The following is an 18,977-nucleotide window of genomic DNA, read 5'->3' as shown; positions in this document are numbered from 1 at the left end:
TACGTAATTAGTAAAAATTTGGAAGGGGCTAGGAGAGATGGTACCCCAAGTCACCTCACATCCACGCATATATGTCATTCACTTTAGCTTTTGCATGACATGCCTGTCACTATGGTCAGGGTGAGCTTCACACTGGAACTTTCCTCATATGATATTTACTTTTGTGTGGTCCTATGTTTACTGACCAATAGGTCAACTATTGATTGCACATGTATTTGTTGACAGTCCTAGTCAGTGTGTGTCATGAAGTTTACTTCAGTTCATTTCTGCTCAGAGAGGCTCTGCTCCTAGGCCGTGTCCAGACTCAGGGGTTTTTTCAGGAAAAGTAGCCTTTTCCCGAAAAACTTCCCCTGCGTCCAGACTCAAGCCGCGTTCTTTCGAAATTATTTCGAAAGAACGCGGCTTTTCTTTCGATGGCGGTAAACCTCGTTTCACGAGGAAGAACGCCTTCTTTCGAAAGTTCCTCTTTCGAAAGAAGGCGTTCTTCAATGTAAAGAGGCCGTCTTCGAAAGAGAGCATCCAGACTCGCTGGGTGCTCTCTTTCGAAAAAGCAGATTTCTCTTTCGAAAGATCCGCCTGCAGTCTAGACGCGATCTTTTGAAAGAGGCTCTTTCGAAAGATGCTTTCGAAAGAGCCTCTTTCGAAAGAAGCCTGCAGTCTAGACATAGCCCTAGAGTCCTCTGTTAACTCAGTTATGTCAAATCACAGTCACACTGGTTGATTGTAATCACACCAATTGGGCACAATTGCAACCTACTCCAATACTTCAGTGTCTAAATCTAAAAGTTTATTCTAAATAAACAAGACAAAAAAACAAGTAGAGATGTTAAATAGTAAAACAATCATATACATGCAAAGACTTCGAAGTCCATATATGAGGTTCCTAGTAGTATTGATGAGTCTGCTTGCTTGAAAGTCACTCTGGAAGACAACTACAGCTTGGATAACTCATTCAGTCTCCCCTCCAACCCCACACCTCCCAAGCTTTGTCTCTAGAAAGGTTATTCTAGAGGTAAGAAGCAGAAATGAAGACAAAATGGAGAAGATGCAAGCTGCCTTGATTATTCCTTTTGCCATGTAGCTTCTACGGGTTGGACCTCCCTGATCTGGCACCCTTGAGACCTGTGCAGTCCCGAACAGGGTAGTTTGCCAGATCAGGGGAGGTAAGGCCTGGGGGCCTTGTGGGACTCGCCACTTGGCCACCAGCCCAGCTGATATGCTGTCCCTGGCCGGCTGGCAGGGCTCCAATCCAGGTTCCCAGCCCCGCTCCAGCCAGTGGGGCTACGTCTACCCAGCAGCCTGGCTGTTGTGGCTAGCAGAGCTCAGTTCCCGGCTGGTGGGGCTCATTTCTCCTGCCTTTGCTCCAGCTGGCAGAGCTCTGTGCCCCTAGTTGGCCATGCTCCAGCTGCCAGCCCACTGGCCAAGCTTGGTGCCCTCAGGCCACTGGCCCTGCAGGCTGCAAAACTGGCTGAGCTCCCAGCTGCTGGTAACCTCTGTGACTGGGACTTTCTAGTCCAGCAACATCTGTGGTCCTACTAGACCACAGATCATGTTGGACCAGAGAGTTCTGGACTAAAGAGGTTCAAACTATCCCAACACAAGCTGCCTAGCACCTAGCCTGGGGAGGCTAGAGTTCTGTCCATAGGCATGCCCTTACATGCTTTGTTGAATATTATGGCATAGCACTTGCCTCTTCTCAATGGGTCAGTTGAATAGTTGATGGTCCTGGGTGTACCAACAAGGCTAGGCAGTGCATTACCAAACTCTCTCTGGTTGTCACCCAGAAGCATAACACAAGTTTTGTAACACCAGACCTACATGCTCATAATCCAAAATACAAATGTGATACAAACATATAAATGAGATTATATCAATTTTGCATAAATCTTACAAGGCATATCTGGCACAACTCACTGCATTCTACAATATTGATATTCATGTCTTAAAGTGTCCCAGATTCCATATACCATCCCAGCTATGTTGTAGCAGACCCTTAAACTAAAAAGAGAATTCCTCAGTTCAGTGGTTTTAAGCTTGTCATGTAGTCGTTCATGGATGTCTTTTCCACATACTTGGCTTTCCAAGAATCTTCCGTTTGCTATCAAGTCCTGCCAGTCTCTGTCTCAGTTTTGTTTCCTCAGTTCTCCCTCTGACTGCCATATATCTGTTGTGGAATTGCTGATGAGACCCTATCCATTTTGAATTACCAGAGAGGGAGTGCAAACAAAAAATATATACCTTGTTTTTCTGCTTAGTAGAATTGTTTCTCAGACTCTACCACACTGAGGGTACATCTACACTAGCCCCCTAGTTTGAATTAGGGAGCCTAATGAGGGTGACCAAAATTGCAAATGAAGCGCGGGATTTAAATATCCCGCGCTTCGTTAGCATGTTCCTGGCTGGTCGTCATTTTGGAAATTGACTAGCCTGAAATAACCGCCCACGTCTACACACGGCAGAGAAGGGCGATTCTGAAATAAACCTCTTACTTCGAATTAATAGTTAAACTCCTTACTTGGAATGAGGTTTATTTTGGAATTGCCCTTCTCTGCCGCGTGTAGACGCGGACAGTTATTTCAGGTTAGTCAATTTCCAAAATGGCGACCAGCCGGGAACATGCTAACGAAGCGCGGGATATTTAAATCTTGTGCTTCATTTGCAATTTTGGTCGCCCTCATTAGCCTCCCTAGTTCGAACAAGGGGGCTAGTGTAGATGTACCCTGAGCGTGTTTGATTAACCACATTTTGAGAAGTCTTTCCTATAGAATAGTGTGTTTGGAGTGCTATCATGGCTGTCCCAGACTTGAAAGGATGAGCCTGTTTTGGTAACTTGAGCTGCATTTCCACAGTCAGTCTGATGCCACTTGCAGAAACTTTATTGAATCAGTAACAGTTTAGTGTGCCTATATTTCATTGTTTGCATGTTTTTGAAGACTAAAAATAATAGACTCCTTAAAATGTAAAGGACGCATTATATGGCTGAAAATTTGAGTCTGTAGCCATTGTAGTTGTGAAGTAACCCAACAGTGCACAATGTATATCAACATTGGTTTACTTGCAAATAGTATGAAACAGTAGCTCTAGGCTTTTTATCTCTATTGGATACTGGTTCAAAATCCTAACCAAGGATACTTTAAAAGTTGTCACTGTTTCTCTCATCTTGGCGGAAAGGTCTGGCTAATACTTCACCATTGTTGGATATAAGTTAGCTGCTGTCGGGATCTTGCTGAGAGCCCTTGAAATGCTGTTATGTATTTTAATACAGAAATTCTAAACTGCTCAAGATAGTTAAGACTAAAGCAGACTGTGAAGAGCTTCAGACGGATCTCACAAAACTAGGTGATGGGGCAACAAAGTGGCAAATGAATTTTCATGTTGATAAACGCAAAGTAAGGCACATTATTAGGGATTATTTTTTCCATATGTACAAAATCATGGGGACTAAATTAGCTGTTACCACTGAAGAGAGATCTTGGAGTCATTGAGTGGATGTTTTCAGAGAACTATCCACATTGTGCAGCAGCAGTCAAAAAACCAAACACAATGTTAGGAATCATTAAAAAAGGGATAGAGAAAAAGACAGAACATACCTTATTGCTTCTGTGTTAATCTATGGTACTCCTGCATCTTGAATATTGCATGCAAGTAGAGTTGTTACTCCACCTCAAAAAAATATGTATTTGGAAAAGATTCAGAAAGGAACAACAGTAATTATTAGGGATTTGGCACAGCTTCCGTATGAGGAAAGATTAATAAGACTCATTAGCTTGGAAAAAGAGACAACCTAAGGGGGTGATATGATAGGTCTATAAAACCATGGCTGCTGGTTTTATACTAGGAAGTCCTATTTACCTATTTTCATACCATGAGAACTAGGGGGTCACCAAATGAAATTAATAGGCAGCAGGTTTAAAACAAAATCAAGTATTTCTTCACGTAGTGCACAGTCAACCTGTGAAACTCTTTGCCAGAGGATGTTGTGAAGGCCAAGACTATACCAGGGTTTTAAAAAATAACTATATAAATGTATGGATAGTAGTTCCATCAACAGCTATTAGACAGGATATGCAGGGATGATGTACCTGGCTTCTGGTTGCCAGGAGCTCAGAATGGGCAATAGGGAATGAAGCGCTTAATGATTACTTGTTCTGTTCATTCCCTCTGGAGCACCTGGCTTTGGCCACAGTCAGAAGATACTGGGCTAAATGTACTTTTGGTTTGACCCAGTATGGCCGTTCTTCTGTTAAAATTTTCTCTGATTTAGCACTGTCTTACTGTGATGCATTTATTGAAATAAATGTTAATTTTATATACGGTTCCTATAGGATTTTTATCTTAATGCATGACTTTAAAAAAAAAAAAAAACTTGGTTACAGAATGTTTGATACTAGTAATTGTTCATGGTGGAATTTCTGTCCTTTTGTATGGACTGATACTGTCTCTAATTATATGATCTTATACACACACTCTTTCTCAAACCTGGCCTTAATTTGTTATGTATATTAAACAGGAATGGGGGTCCAGAGCAATCAATGTGTGTCTTCAGTGATTTTATAGTGTGGCGTGAACAAGCCTAGTATCATACTACCCTTTCCTTGTTTTATGCAAAACATTGCATCACAGGTAGGGAATAAGGTAGTAGTCCTGAAGGGGTAGAATCATGCTGTGTGTCTTGAGTAGGACTTGGGGAAAAAAAAATCCAGTCCCTGGCTTGTCCAAAAATGGCACCATAAGTGGCAAAGTCTTTTAGCCCCTGCCTCAGTTCTGTATATACTACTACTTAAATTATGGGGGGAGATCATAACAATTTCTGAATAAAATGCGACAAACAAGCTTGTAAAGGAAAACCATTCCATGTTCACTGTAGGGTTTGGATGTTGTACAGTAACGGAGGCCTGCACATTGAACTAAGAAGATGTAAGAAGCTGTAGAAGGAAACTGGTTTTTTGCTTATTGTTGACAAACTGACTTTTTAGCGCAGGTGGGATCCTGTGGGGAAAATAGTCTTTAAAAATAATGTGCCATCACAATGTGTGTAGAAAATCGGCCAACTTCAATGTGATCATTGCTTGAGTTTTACATGATTCACTTTGCAACCTTTAATTATTTTTATAGGCCTTTTGTACAGATAATATATGGAATCTTTGAGGACATTATGGTGTAAAAGATATACGGTAGGAGTAAAGTCATAATTTTTGTTGAGCAGTGTTCTGTTATACTGTTGAACATTAAGGATATCTATTGGTAAGGTTCGCTAATTTCAGCCACTGATGATGCCCTCTGTTGTTTTCTTCCAGGATATGCAAGTTTGCAGAATGGAGGAACTCTAGTTGAAAGAGATACAGAGACAAGGCATCTTTCAACATGGAGACTGTTTTGTTTGAAGGGGAATCGGACAGGATTTCGGTGAGTAACATCAATCTTATTGAACATATTCAAACTAAATTAATGTTGAGGATTTTTTAGGATAATTGATCTTTTTTTATCTTAAAATGGCAATAGTTTTTGGCAAGGTGTGTTAAAAAGTAATTTTTATATAATTGGGGTAAAATGTGCCAACACTTGCTAAGCAGGGTGTGCCTGGTCACCTTGTAGTACTACTTTTCACTACCGCGTAGGAAATGTTTGTTTGATAGAGTAGGTACTCACTATTCTGAGTAGTAGAGGGCAGTCCTGCCTGTCTTACGTTTGAGATCTTTTTGGAACTGGATTTATGAGTATTTATTTCCTTTGTATATTTTGACTCCTGATACTGACAACTTGAAATTTTAAACTTATAAAACTTTAATATTTTGAATGTGAACATCATGAAATAATTCTTACATGCCCCACAATTGAAATAGATTAAAAATCGGAAATGTGCTGAACCTATAATTTTGTGCTACTGTGAAAATTTGAATCCAGGAAAAAAAAGCTTTAAAATATTATCCTCTTTAAGACTACTGAAAAAAATTATCCAAGCTTACTTGTGAGATTTTGATGATACAAAATGCACTAATATTTTTGGGCGATGTTTGATATGTAATGGAAAGACGATTTTTGATCTTCTGTCTACATGCACAATTCTTTAAAATATTGTCATTTACTTGGCAGAGTCCAATGCTAAATTAATTTCCATACAGTATGATCTAACGGGATGTGACTTTTTTTTCTTTTAAGTACCTCTAACAAAGTACTGCAAAACTCATTTAGATTTTTTCCTTTCTTCAGAGACAATAAATGAATGCTTTTAAAATAATAAATATGTAGGTTTTTTTATCTTAATATCTCTTAGTTGCCAGTACAAAAAAAAAGGTATTTGGGCCATAAAAATAATCCAAAGAACCTGTTTTGCTGGACACAATGAGTAATATGGAGAATGTGCTTATATTTGGAGATGAGTATAAAGTGAGCTACTTTTCAACCTTACTCTAGGCTGTATATATCTCTTCCTCATTCAGAATTGAATTATTTTATGTGAGAAATTCATGCCTTTTGCTCATGTACATGAGATATCAACCACAATGTAGGGCCTGTTTGAAAAATCTCCCTTCTCCAAAATGTGTCCTGTGGTCATGGTACCTTTATTTCTGAACTGATGTGAATCTTGCACCTTTTCTCTGTTATCAGCATTTATTGAAGTGGGCTGCACTCCCTCCCAAGAGTGAGTTGGACCTTCTTGACATGGCTTATAAATGAGACCCATAGAGTAGCTTTTTTTCTAAGTTAATTAAGGTTACATATACACTGTTCTGCAGTTCAGACTATGGTCATGTCAAGAGCTGTGCTGTAATTATCATAGGCAGACCCTGTGGGCATGAACCAAAAGTTCCTAAGTTTGCATTGAAGTAGTCCTGGTTTAAATAGTCTGAACTTGAATTCATCCCCCGGAGGACCAAAAAGAGAGGAAACTTGATGACGTATTCTGGATCATGGTGGAAGGTTGAAGGGTTTGAGCAGTAGGAGCCAGAAGTGACAAGGGTTTTTAAAAAAATCCTTCACTTAATCTTGTGTGCTGTGTCCTGGTTGCTTTTGCCACAGTACTGGGGGAAAATTATTACTTAAACTTTCTGTTGCTTGAATCACAACACTATATTTCCCTTCTGCCTCTGTATGTAATTCCTGGACTATCATGGTGCTCTAAATTGGGGCTACTCAACTTTGGAAAACCCAGGGGCCACAAATGATATCCACAGCACATGCTGAGGACCGCAACTGAAGCATGACTGCATATATATGCAAATAGCTTCTTTCTCAGTGATGGGCGTGAATACAAAGATTAAGGCAAGACAACACGACATGGAGGCCCCATTTAAGTCAGTTCTGCTGATATTAATAAAATGCAATATTTACCCAATTTCCACCCATATAGCAACAGTTCTAATGAGCAATGACAGTTCAGCAATTTAACTACTAAAACACATGTCAACAGAAGACCATTATATTGACTATTTTTGTTTTTGTTTGCTTGTTTTGGCTTCACAATTTTAACAAATCAAGCAAACTGCCAATACAATATTTACTGAAATGGTCACTCTTCTACCCCAGAGCCAGGCACCCCAGCCCACTGCTTTATCTCAATGCACCCACCCCTCCCCCAGAGTCAGTCTCCCCCCTCCTCCGCCCCTCCCAACCAGAGGCAGGCACCGGAGGTATGGGACAGGTAACCCTACCTTTCAAGTGGCCGCTCCTGGCTGCCTCGGCTTGATTGCAGTTTGCACAGGGAGCAAGCACATGGCCTGCTAGCTCCTGGATCACCGTAATTCGTGGGCTTGTGCACTCCAGTACCACCCCAACCCCTCCCTCCCCCCTCAAGCCCAATGCACCCCCAGCCTCTTATCCCCCCTCAACCAAATCCCCCTCCTGCAGAGCCAGGTGCTGGAGGTATGAGACACCCTACCTTGGAAGTGGCTGCTCCCACCGCCCACTTGGAGGCTTGATTGCAGTTTGCACAGGGAGCATGTGGCCCACCAGGCACTCCCGGCTCGCTGCAATGCATTGGGCTGTGCACTATGGTTCCACCCCAGCCTGATGACCCCTAGCGTGATGCCCAAGGGCAACTGCCTCCCTCCCCCGCTATGCTTCTGCCCATGCATGCGCCGGCGTGGCGCTGCTGCTGTGGCAGACGCGGCAAGCATGCTCTGCTGCACCTTTTGCCGCTCGCCCCATTCCATTGGCTGGCAGCTCCTGCACGCACAGCCTGGCTCAAAGCCGTGCTGCTCAGCACTGCAGCTGGAGCCCCAGCAATGAGGCAGGCAGGCAGCCTGAGAAGCGGCTCAAGGTGCCGCAGGTGACATGCAAAGGGGCTGCGGGCTGTATGTGTCCCACGGGCAGTGTGTTGAGTAGCCCTGCTCTAAATTGTAAGAGCTGATGCAGGCTGAACTGTTGAACTCTTCATAGACTTTTGTAGATTCCTGAGATCTTAATATTTCCTGAAATCTGTGGGTTACTCATAGGATCCAGGCTCTAGCTAGCTTTCAACTGATACATGTATGGATTGGTATTCGCTTCACTTACATTGGGGAGGTATTCTAGAGTCGAAGTTTCCAATTGGGGTCCATGGGCCACTTACTGGCAGATAGCAGAGATGTGGCTGGCTTACGTTGTGCTGGCTATTCTTATTTAACCTGAGAGAGGAATTGGTGGTGGTGGTACAAAAGAACATCTGAAGAACATGAATATGCAGTCAGTGTGATTCCTTCTTTTTTTCAAAAGGCAAATCATTGTTGGAGTAAAGATGACAAATATTACTTTCCTGACTAAGCAATAGCTGTATTTATCACAGGACAGAGTGATCAGTGTGATCACACATGTGAATGGGAAAGTAAGTCCATGACTCAATTTCTTCTAATATCTAATGTGTATTATGATAGTTTGAACTCTCCAGTGCTACAGTTCCTGCTCTTTGCTGGTGAGTGAGGAGACCTTGGAGTAGGACTGGTGGCAGGATCACACACATATGCTGCAACTCTGCTGTTGGTCTGTAGCAGAAGACATCTCATGTCATCCACCTAGACTCAATTGCTGGGTTGGTAAAGAGCAAACAATAGGCTTTATGCTTTTGTGACTTTTGGAGTGTGGGTGTCTTGTCTGATTTAAAGGCAGTGTTTTTTTTTCTGTGCATGTGTTTGGAAAATGAGGAAGTGAAGAATGAGCAATTTTAGTTAGAAAAAAGCACCTATACTAACTCTCATAGGTGTTCTGAGGATGCAGTTCTCAAACTCTCAACTTGAATTCTTGCTTCAGAATAGTTTGGTTATAGCTTGCATACTAGTGGTGGTATTGAAATGGGTGATCAAGCAGGCACAATAATATCAGCTTCTCACATGCAAATCTTGTTTTGGTATTGGAACCTTTGGAAGCTCTTTTTTCCTTTTATTTATCCCAAGCTGCATTCATGGAACTGCAGAGAAATACTTTTAACTTGTCTTAGCATAAAGTAATTTGGTGATTCTAGAGTAGCATTGGGGTTCTGGGAGCTGTCACCCAAAAGCCTGAACTATGACTTTTGCATGGCTCATGAGATGTGATAACCCCTGTGTGTGGACTGGCTGAGCGTGGCTTTAAAAATTAATTTAAAAAGTAAGAAATATTAGTATAAAGTGGTTTTTGTTTTGTAAAGCAAGTGTCAAAAGGCTTGAGATACTGTGATGGTGTGGAGCCCACTCAGTTTTACACCTCCTCCTAATGTTTTTTATTCCACATCTTCTTCCTCTTTGTGGGTGACAGTGACAGGGTGGATGAAAATCAATGATTTAAAAATCAGTTTTTATTTTTTTAATTTAAATTTAATTTTTAAATCAATAAAATACTTAATTTCTCATTTAAAAATAAGTTACAGTTAAATCTTACCGTAAACATGCTACACCTATGCTTTCAGTCTCATAATGAATTAATGGTTCTAGTTAGGGATGTAAAGGAGTAGTCTATTACCCATAAGCCTATCGACTACTCACATTTCCCTTCCCCCTTGCTGCCTCTGTATCAGAGGTAACAAGGTGAGTGAGGGAAGCAGGAGCCAGTGCTGGTGGGAGCCACCTTAAAAGCTGGTTTTTTCCCCACCCAGCACTGTCTCCCCCGTGCCACTCCCTCCTCCCCCACCACTGCCTCTATCAGAGGCAGCGGGGGGAGGAGCGGCGTCAGGGGCTGCTGCCATGAAGCAGCCCTTGTCCGCAGTGGCCCTGCTGGGACCCCCGTGCACAGGGACAGCTGCCAGCTGGCCAGGCAGCCCTGCTCAGTCCTGACTTGTGCCAATTCGGGACCAAACCCTGCTGTGGCCCTGCAATTTAAAATTCACTAAGAGCCTGAGGCCAGGCTGCCCAGCTTCTACTGCCTTTTTAAATTGCAGAGCTGCAGCGGGGTTTGGTCTCACACTCAGTGGGAGATGGACTGAGCTGGGCTGCCTATCCACTATTGACTACTTGATTAGTTAATACTCGCCTCTTAACATGTCTAGTTCTAGTCTGTCCAGCCTAACAACCAGCTTTTCTTGAAAGTTCTGGGTCTTCAAGGTCTGTTTCTGAGCAGACTAATGTGCAAAGACAGACATAGACTGGATAGGATTGTTTATCTTCTGTGCTTATGTGGTGCTGGTCTTGGGCCGAGCACAGCAGAGTTAGTTAAGGCATTGTCTAAAGATAGAGAGACGAGATATAGGAAAGGACAGAGGCAGCATAGAAAGCAACAGTGGAGTGGACTGGAAAGAAAAAGGTAAAACATTATTCAGACCATTCCCAGCTTTCTATATTCCCCTACACTTTTGCCACAGAAAAACTGTCATAGGGTCTCTTTTACATGAAGGAACTATCTGGGAAGATTTTGAATAAACTGATTCTGTGGGTAAAAAAAGAAAGCATGTCAAGTGCAAGAAGAAAATGCAGACCTATCTGCAAGAATGAAACATCATAAGGAAAACGGCCTATTGGGAGAGAACGATGTTGATCTGTCTGAAAAACAGTGAGGATCAGCTTTGCAATGCATCATTCTTCAAGACACTCTGTATGCCTTTCAGTACGTGTGATTTAACAAGCTAATCCTTACCTTAGGTCTTGTTTAGTTAGCTAACTAGGTTTAGAATCTATCACCCAAGTATATAGTTGAGAACTGCAGTAAGAGAAATCTAGATTTTTATCTTTACTGAGGCTTTTGATACAGTCTCGCCTCACAATTTTTAACATGCTGTTTCCCTCTTTTAGCTTCCGAATCTACCCAGTTTTCACATGCATTTGCTATTAGGCGTCCAATCACCACCTGCTTTCTTGGTGAAAACAGAAACAAAGAAGTAGCTAAATACCTGTTTCTGATATTTTTTCACCTCTCAATGAGTAAGGGCCCTATCCTATTGTATTTGTAGAATGTTTTTTTGAGAAGCATGTTACCCTTTCTCTCAAGATACTCTGAGCTTGTTTTGTAGCCATTTACACAATTAACCAATGAACCCAGGCTCATCTATTAATCCTAATGGTTATATGCAGCCCCCTGCTCTTAGCCACTGTATTAGAGAGGACAGGTGGAAACCAGTACTCATGGGAAGCTGGCTTTTAGCTAGCTCTCTGTGTGTGTGGGTGCCTGCAGAGCTGCCTTCCCCACTCTCCCTCTCCCCACAGCCTCCAACAATGGCAGCAGAGTGGGGGATAGGTGGCTCTTAAAGCCAGCTTCCTCCAAGCACCAGCTCCTGCAGAACCGCCACCACACCCTGCCCTGCTGCCTCCCACAGAGGCAGTAGCACAGAGATGGGGGCAGGTGGGAGCTGGTGCATGCAGAAAGCTGGCTTTCAAGTCGGCTCGCCTCATGTACCAGCTCCCTTGGAGCCGCCTATGCGTCTCTTCCCCCCCCCCCCACCCCCACACACACTACCTCTGATATAGAGGCACTGGGAGGAGGGGTGTGTGCAGAAGTCAGTATGTGCGGGGGACCCAGGCTCATCAGTTCACTGTGAACTCATGTATGCGTTCTTATCCCTACCCATCACTACCAGACCTGTGCTATGCATGATTTTGTTGTTAAACAAAAGCCTTATTCAGCTCTTCTTATTTAAGTGGTCTATAGTAGATCCCTACCATAACATCACACTTTTGTTTTTTACATTTTTTATCTTTTATCCAAGCCTGTCTCCCATTTCCATTTCAGCCAAGTGTGTACATTTTTAATATACAGTATAATGCACCATCTCCTTCCTTTTTTCCCCATTTGTCCTTCCTGAGCAAGCTTGAGATAGCAAAAAGCCAGGAGGTAGGATTCCAGGGAAAGGTGAAACAGTTGAAAGCAGTTGAAACAAAAACCAGGACTATGTAGCACTTTAAAGACTAACAAGATGGTTTATTAGGTGATGAAAGTGCTACATAGTCCTGGTTTTTGTTTCAGCTACAGCAGACTAACACGGCTACATTTCTATAACAGTTGAAAGTGGTGTGAGACTTAGTTGGTTTGGTTTTTAGGTTTGCTATTTTGGAAGAAATGAAAAGGGTGGTGAGGAGGAGTCTATGCAATTCCAATCTTGTGCGCACCCTTGAATGTAGCAGGATACCTGGAATTGACACTTCGCCGAAGAATCAATGCCCACAAAACAGACATTAGACAGAATCACAAAGAAAAAACAGTTTCTTGCCATTTCAACCAGAAAGGGCACTGTCTTAATGACCTAATCACATGCATCCTACTTCAGGTTAAAATTCGACACTCTCCGGGAAGGAATGAACAAACACTCAAACTATCTTACCCGTTACCAAGATAGCTTCCCCAATTATCACCTCTAATACCATTAGCTCACAGACATCCCACTCTCCCCACCTCTAATATCATCAATTCACAGACACTTACCTTCCTTCCTTCCCCCGCCCCCCGCATCCCCCTCCTGTTCTGAAATGTGATTTGTCCTTTTCATATGTGTTCATTTTTTTTAAATTGCATCCTTTGGTATATATGGTTGTGACTATTTTCTTCCACTATTTGATCTGAGGAAGTGGGTCTGGCCCATGAAAGCTCATCATCTAATAAACCATCTTGTTAGTCTTTAAAGTGCTACATTGTCCTACATTTTGCTTCAGCTACCCCAGACTATCACTATCCTACTTCAGAAGGCTTTCAAATCTGCACTTGAAAGGGAATCCTCTGAACTGGCATTGATGCTAAAATTCGACACTCTCCGCAGGGGGCTGAACAAAGACCCCAACTACCTTACCCATTACAAAGATAGCTTCCCCAATTATCATCTCTAATACCATTAACTCATAGACATCTACCCTTCCCCACCTCTAATATTAACTCACAGGCATTCACCTTCCTTCCCCCTCCCCGCATCTCCCTTCTGTTCTGAAATGTGATTTGTCCTTTTCATATGTGTTCATTTTTTTTTTTTATTGTATCCTTTGGTATATATGGTTGTGACTATTTTCTTCCACTATTTGAAAACATGTAGATGGTATCATGAGCTTTCGTGAAAGGGTGCTAATCCTGAGCAGATAAAGATCGAAGTCAGTAGATAACACTCTTTCTCCTAATACTTTATGCATAGAGGTAGGGGGTGGGCGACAGAGCATTTTTCTCTCGCCCCCCCACCCCCACTTCCCTTCTCCTATTTATTTTGAGTTTTCATATTCCCTAATCATAACTCCCGTCATCTGAAGAAGTGGGCTGTGCCCACGAAAGCTCATGATACCATCTACATGTTTTGTTAGTCTATAAAGTGCTACCAGACCATTTGCTTGCTGTTTTTTTCAGAAAACCTTGTAACTGTTCTTAAGCTACTGATGGGCGATACAGAAAATCTGAAAGTCTGAAGACACTATAATGAGAAAGTATAACCTGAAATATGTCAAAACGTAATCTTATTGAAGATTGGAAGAGCTTTGTCTCACACCACCTCCATATTGATGCATGTAACAAAATCCATGCTGGAAGTGGTGCCGAAAGGTTCCGTGACTGGGACAGGGGGGAGAGGCTGAGGGCTTAGACTTTTGCACTGTGCTTTTAGGATGCCAGTAGAGGCAGGGACTTCAAAATTCCCTCTCCCCTGATGGGTCTGTTCCTGAATATGGTCATCTTGTTACAACTTCTCAAAGTTGGAGAATTAGATTCTGTATATGCAAATTGAAATCCTCCTCCTGTGATGTTTCATGGACGGATGGGACTGGAAATACAAAGGGCAATCAAGTTTTCTGAAACTATCTTTGTACACTTTCCATGTAGGTAAAAGTCTATCTTGACATTTTATCCCTTTAAGAGATTTACTATAGTAGGTTACATATTTCAGTATGGATTCCAGATGATGCAGGTGACACATGTAGGATTCTGTGAAGTAAACAGAGGTGTCTCATAAATTAAAAAAGTCCTGAAAAAAAGGTTATTTTCAGTTAAGAGTCTAGACTACAAATATATACTTTTGTGTTATTACACAGTGCAGCTATATCTATCTGTAGTTCAAGCTGGGATTTGGGCAGCATGGAATCCAACCTACAAGTATAAACACTGTGTTTATTGGTGTCAGGAACGGAGTTAGACTTGTGTTTCATTGTATAGCATAGGAGTTCTTTGTATCAGTCTACAGGGTTAACTATCCAGTGCTAAAATATTTATATGACACCTTAGTCATCTCAGGTGACAAGCTCTCCTGCTCCATGTTTTCTAATTTTGATGTTGTTACTTGGTCAAGATCAGGCCTGGACAAAATACAGCCCACGGGCTGAAGCCAGCTCGCCAAGCCACTGGATCTGGCCCGCGGAGGCAGTGGGGAGCCCCAGGCAGACTCCCCTGCTTGCCCTGCAGCCCCACACACCGCTCAGAAACGTGGCTGCAGGGCACTTTCTCTTTGAGCCCGGAGGAGGGGGGGAAGAGTCAGATGCTACTCCTGCCCTTGTGGGGGAAATCTCGCTCCCCTGGGGTACAGAGCCCCAGAAGGGTCCGAGGCTGGAAGTCAAATCAGTGAGGCAGGAGAGAAACCTAGAAGGAAAACTTTATTATGCATGCATGCAGGCTGACAGCAGAGCAATAGCAGTCAGCCCCGAGAGACAGGTTCAGGGATCCTTTATACAGTATGCTCAGACAGTTTAGTTGTTGATTGTTTTCCCTTAAACATATCAAAGTCTCAGCAGAAGTACTCTGAGATGTTTCTGTTCACACCAGGAGTGCAAGAAGTAAGTTTTACAGAACAAAGCCACATCAGAACTTGAGTGGAGAAGTCTACAAGGCAAACTGTGACAAAGATAAGGGTTTACATGACAAATTGTGACAGACTAGGAGTATCCATGAACTTGAGATAGGCATTGTAAGGGTCTTGATTAGAGTTAATTTGATTGCTCTCTGTTACAGGGAGAGAGGCCTGGAAAACTTTTAACCCTTACAGCAGTTTTCTTTTAGATAGTTTTGATTTCTGCACAGTCCCCCCTTAGACACAATTGGAGTTATTTGATTTTTCTGCCACACCCTCAGCACAATCCCATTGGACAGTTTCTGAACAGACAGTGGCCAATGGGAGCTGCCTGTTTGAATAATAGGGAGCCACAGAGAACAACCCTCCTGCTCACTCACTCAAGCACATGGCTGAGCAGGCAGAAACATTTTAAGCTCTGCAAGCCTTTAGCTCTGCAGGCAGACAGGCAGGCTGGTAAGTCACCTGGTGAGAACCTGCCTCTGGCACCTCAGCTCCTCCTTTCCCCAACCCTCTGCCCCACACTCCTACCGCGCTATTCCACATGCACCCTCCCAGATCTGGCACCCCATCTCCTGCCCAAGATCACAATCCCCTCCTACCCTAGGTCACATCCCAAAACCGTGCACTCCAGTTCCCTGCCCTAGGACACAACCACCTCCTTCACCCAAACTCCCTCCTCAGACTCCATTCTTCCTCCTGCACCCCAGTCCTTTACCCCAACCTCCCGTCTGCACCCTCAGGCCTCACACCACCTCCATTAATACCATAGAAGAGTGCGGCCCTCGACCACTTTCCAAAATCTTGGGAGTGGCCACCTGTCAAATTATTACCCACTCCTGGTCAAGATTATACTTGCAGAAGCAGTTAGTGGTGTAAAGTGTGCTGCTGTGCTTTTTCACGGTGTATTTCACCACTGTAAGGGTATGTCTAGACTACACGCTTACGTCGACATAAGTTTTGTCGACAGAATCTGTCGACAAAACTTATGTCGACATAGAGCGTCTAGACTACGTCCAGTTCTGTCGACAAAGCAAGCCGCTTTGTCAACATAACAGTGTGGACGCAAAGGACAGTGTAGATGCAATAACACCTTCTGTCGGCAGAACTCTGTCGATAAAAGGCGTTATTCCTCGTAGAATGAGGTTTACATACGTCGACAAAACTGCTGAGTTTTGTCAATGTTATGTCGACATAACTCAAAGGCAGTGTAGACGCAGGTATAGTTTTGTCGACAAAAGTCCACTTTTGTCGACAAAACCCTGTAGTCTAGACACACCCTAAGAGTAGAAAACATCTAGTGATTAGGAAGCTTAAGTCGTGGAACCCTTGATCTCTGTATGCTTGCTCATTAATACTTAGATTCCTGTGTCTCCCCACTTCTCCTTGTTGCTTTAACTCTTTTAAAAAGTGTGAATCGTCACAGGAACTCTCATCGCTAACTAGGGACATGGCCATGTTCTCCAGGAACCAGGAGACTCCTTCTCTCACAGCCTCTCAAATTTGGCAGCCTCTGGGGATGATATGGGCTTGTTTCTGCAGACATGGAGGCAAATCTGACACCCTTTTTAAAGTACAGTTCGGCAATCTCAGTCAATATTGGGTAGGGCTTTGGTTGGGCTTCATAAAGCATTGGATTTTTTACTATTTTATTTAAAAAAGGAATCAGCTGTGCAGCAGTCGTTTGTCACACGTGAAGCTATACTAGAGCTAAACATGAAAAAAAAAAAGCTGAGCAGAGGAACAATTGGAGGGTTTGTTTTTTTTCCTTTTTTAAGGGAAGACATGGGTGTGTAATCATCCTTGGTCGCTAGGTTTGTTTTATCTTTAGATCTGTCACTATTTTTCTCTCTTAAAATGGAGAGCACTTAGGGATTGGGATGGATCAATACCTTACATTTGTACATCACCTACCCCAAAGATCCTGACTGGAGCTTTGGATACTAGTGGAATATAAAATAATTAATAATACAAGTCAAATATGCCCCTCATCCAGTGTTCCCTCTAAGCTGTGGGACAGCACAGCTTCACAAGTGATTAATCAGCTCTGCCCAGTCAGTGCCGCTCAGAGTCCTGAACCTCTGACTGGACGGGGCTGATTAATCACCTGTGAAGCTGCGTTGCCCTGCAACTTAGAAGGAACACTGCCCTCATCCCAAATACGTGAGGTGGTTTGGGCTGTTACTCTGTGTATGTACTTTACTCTCCTGAAGTGCTTAAAACAATACATAGTTCATTGAAAACCTGGGGGGGGGGGGAAACAAGTGACACAATTTACATTTCTTTGGAGATGCACAAACACATTGCTTCTTGTTTCTTTTTTTCAGTTGCCATTGTTTGTCTTGTTTCCTACATAGGAGTAGTAGGATGCTGTGTAATGGGGAGCTGTACTTAATGAATTAAAACACTGAGGCTTCTAAAATAATTTTGCATAAACGGCTATGCTTGGCTGCATCATTCGAGTGGGTGTTGAACATGTAATGCACCTTTTGGAATGTTTACATGCTTAATTTGAGAGAGACAATTTGTTCTTCTAGATAGACTGTTTTGAAATCTCAACTCTTTCATTGGATGTTATGGTTTTCTGAAACTGACTTTTCAACTATAGATTTTGAGAGAGTGTTCATAGTACTTATTACAATAGAACATAAATTGCTCAATATCTTTTAGAAGACCCCCTTTTGTCTGTCTAAAAGGGGTATTTGCTGCTCACTAACAGTATGTAGGCTATTAATGGCTTCTTATAAGCATATTTGTCAATTTCATTGCTTCAGTGTTTCTGAACTGTTAAGTTCTTTTAAGTCTTGCCTTAATATTGATGTACGTTATATTTTAGTGATAAACTAACTCTGTTTTCATTGTGCCTCCTCTTTCCTTTTGCTGCTGCTGCTGACACTTCTGCACATTTTGCTTCTTCCTGGCCTGGACTCTTTTTGTTTGCTGTTCTTCGTTCTCCAATTGCATTGCACGTGCAGCATCATGGTGAGATCAAAGACTCTCATGGACCATCAAGTAAGTGACTGACCTTTTCTAGAACATGTTTGGGCATATTAGTTGAGATACCCACGTGCTCACACAAAATGGTGGAGTGCACACAACACCAGGGATTCATGTATGTCGTGACCTAACTGAGATAATTAGGACAACAGCTGTGAGAAATACTTGTTGATTTTTGTCATAGTAGGGGTGTAAAATCCCATTTAATTAACTGGTTAAATGTGATGTTTAACTGGTTAATCAGTTAAAAGGAGGATGGATGAGTGGACTGCCTGCTGCCACTAGGCTGAAGAAACACCTTCACTGCAGGCAGGGGCTGCTTCAGCATTGCTGGAGGCCACTGGCTTTTAGCTCAAACTGTAGTGTTTCATGGATTAAGCCCTAGAGACTCCAGGTTCAATTCCACATGTTGGGAGTACACTGGGCATTTTAATTCCTTTTTAAACTCAGGAGGATTTCTTTGGTACCAAACATCTGTTTGCATTTTTTTCATTTACTTACCATAGTAAATAACTTTTGAAAATTATTCATTTGAATTGTTTTTAAATTACTGCTGTTAGCATTTACAGTGGACTAGGGCTGTTAAGTGTTTCCAGCTGAACCTATCAAAGACATACAGGGCATAATTGTACAGAGATGCATAAGTGCTTGTTGCTTCCATTGACTTCAGTTGGAGTCTTCAGCACCTTTAATAAAAGCTACTTGCACATCTTCGCAGCAAGGCAGAAGTCGACTTAAGCTACACAATTTCAGCTGCGTCAATTGTGCTGAAGATGAAATAGCTTAGATTGGGTTTTGGTGCTGTCTTCACAGCAGGAAGCCAAAGGAAGAATACTCTTCCTTCGACTTCCCTTAC

General features: G+C 42.5%; 1 protein-coding gene across 5 annotated transcripts in view; it reads left to right on the top strand.

Annotated features, from left to right (window-relative positions):
- The window catches only part of OSBPL8 (oxysterol binding protein like 8), a 157,837-nt gene that overhangs the window by 44,341 nt on the left and 94,519 nt on the right, over positions 1–18,977 (top strand). For 2 of the 5 annotated variants that reach the window (XM_075932114.1, XM_075932119.1), the window contains exons 2-3: positions 5,298–5,406; positions 18,100–18,136. In XM_075932114.1, the coding sequence (XP_075788229.1) occupies positions 5,365–5,406; positions 18,100–18,136 (79 nt within the window). In that variant the 5' untranslated portion in view covers positions 5,298–5,364. Of the gene's footprint in view, positions 1–5,297; positions 5,407–8,852; positions 9,008–18,099; positions 18,137–18,977 lie in introns of those variants that run through there. The other 3 variants (XM_075932151.1, XM_075932135.1, XM_075932109.1) reach the window with 2 other exon arrangements.

Source organism: Pelodiscus sinensis, chromosome 1 (assembly GCF_049634645.1).
Source record: "Pelodiscus sinensis isolate JC-2024 chromosome 1, ASM4963464v1, whole genome shotgun sequence".
In the NCBI taxonomy this organism is placed as follows: Eukaryota; Metazoa; Chordata; order Testudines; family Trionychidae; genus Pelodiscus; species Pelodiscus sinensis.
The sequence above is the reverse complement of the archived record's forward strand: the minus strand, read 5'-3'. Positions and strand labels throughout refer to the sequence as shown.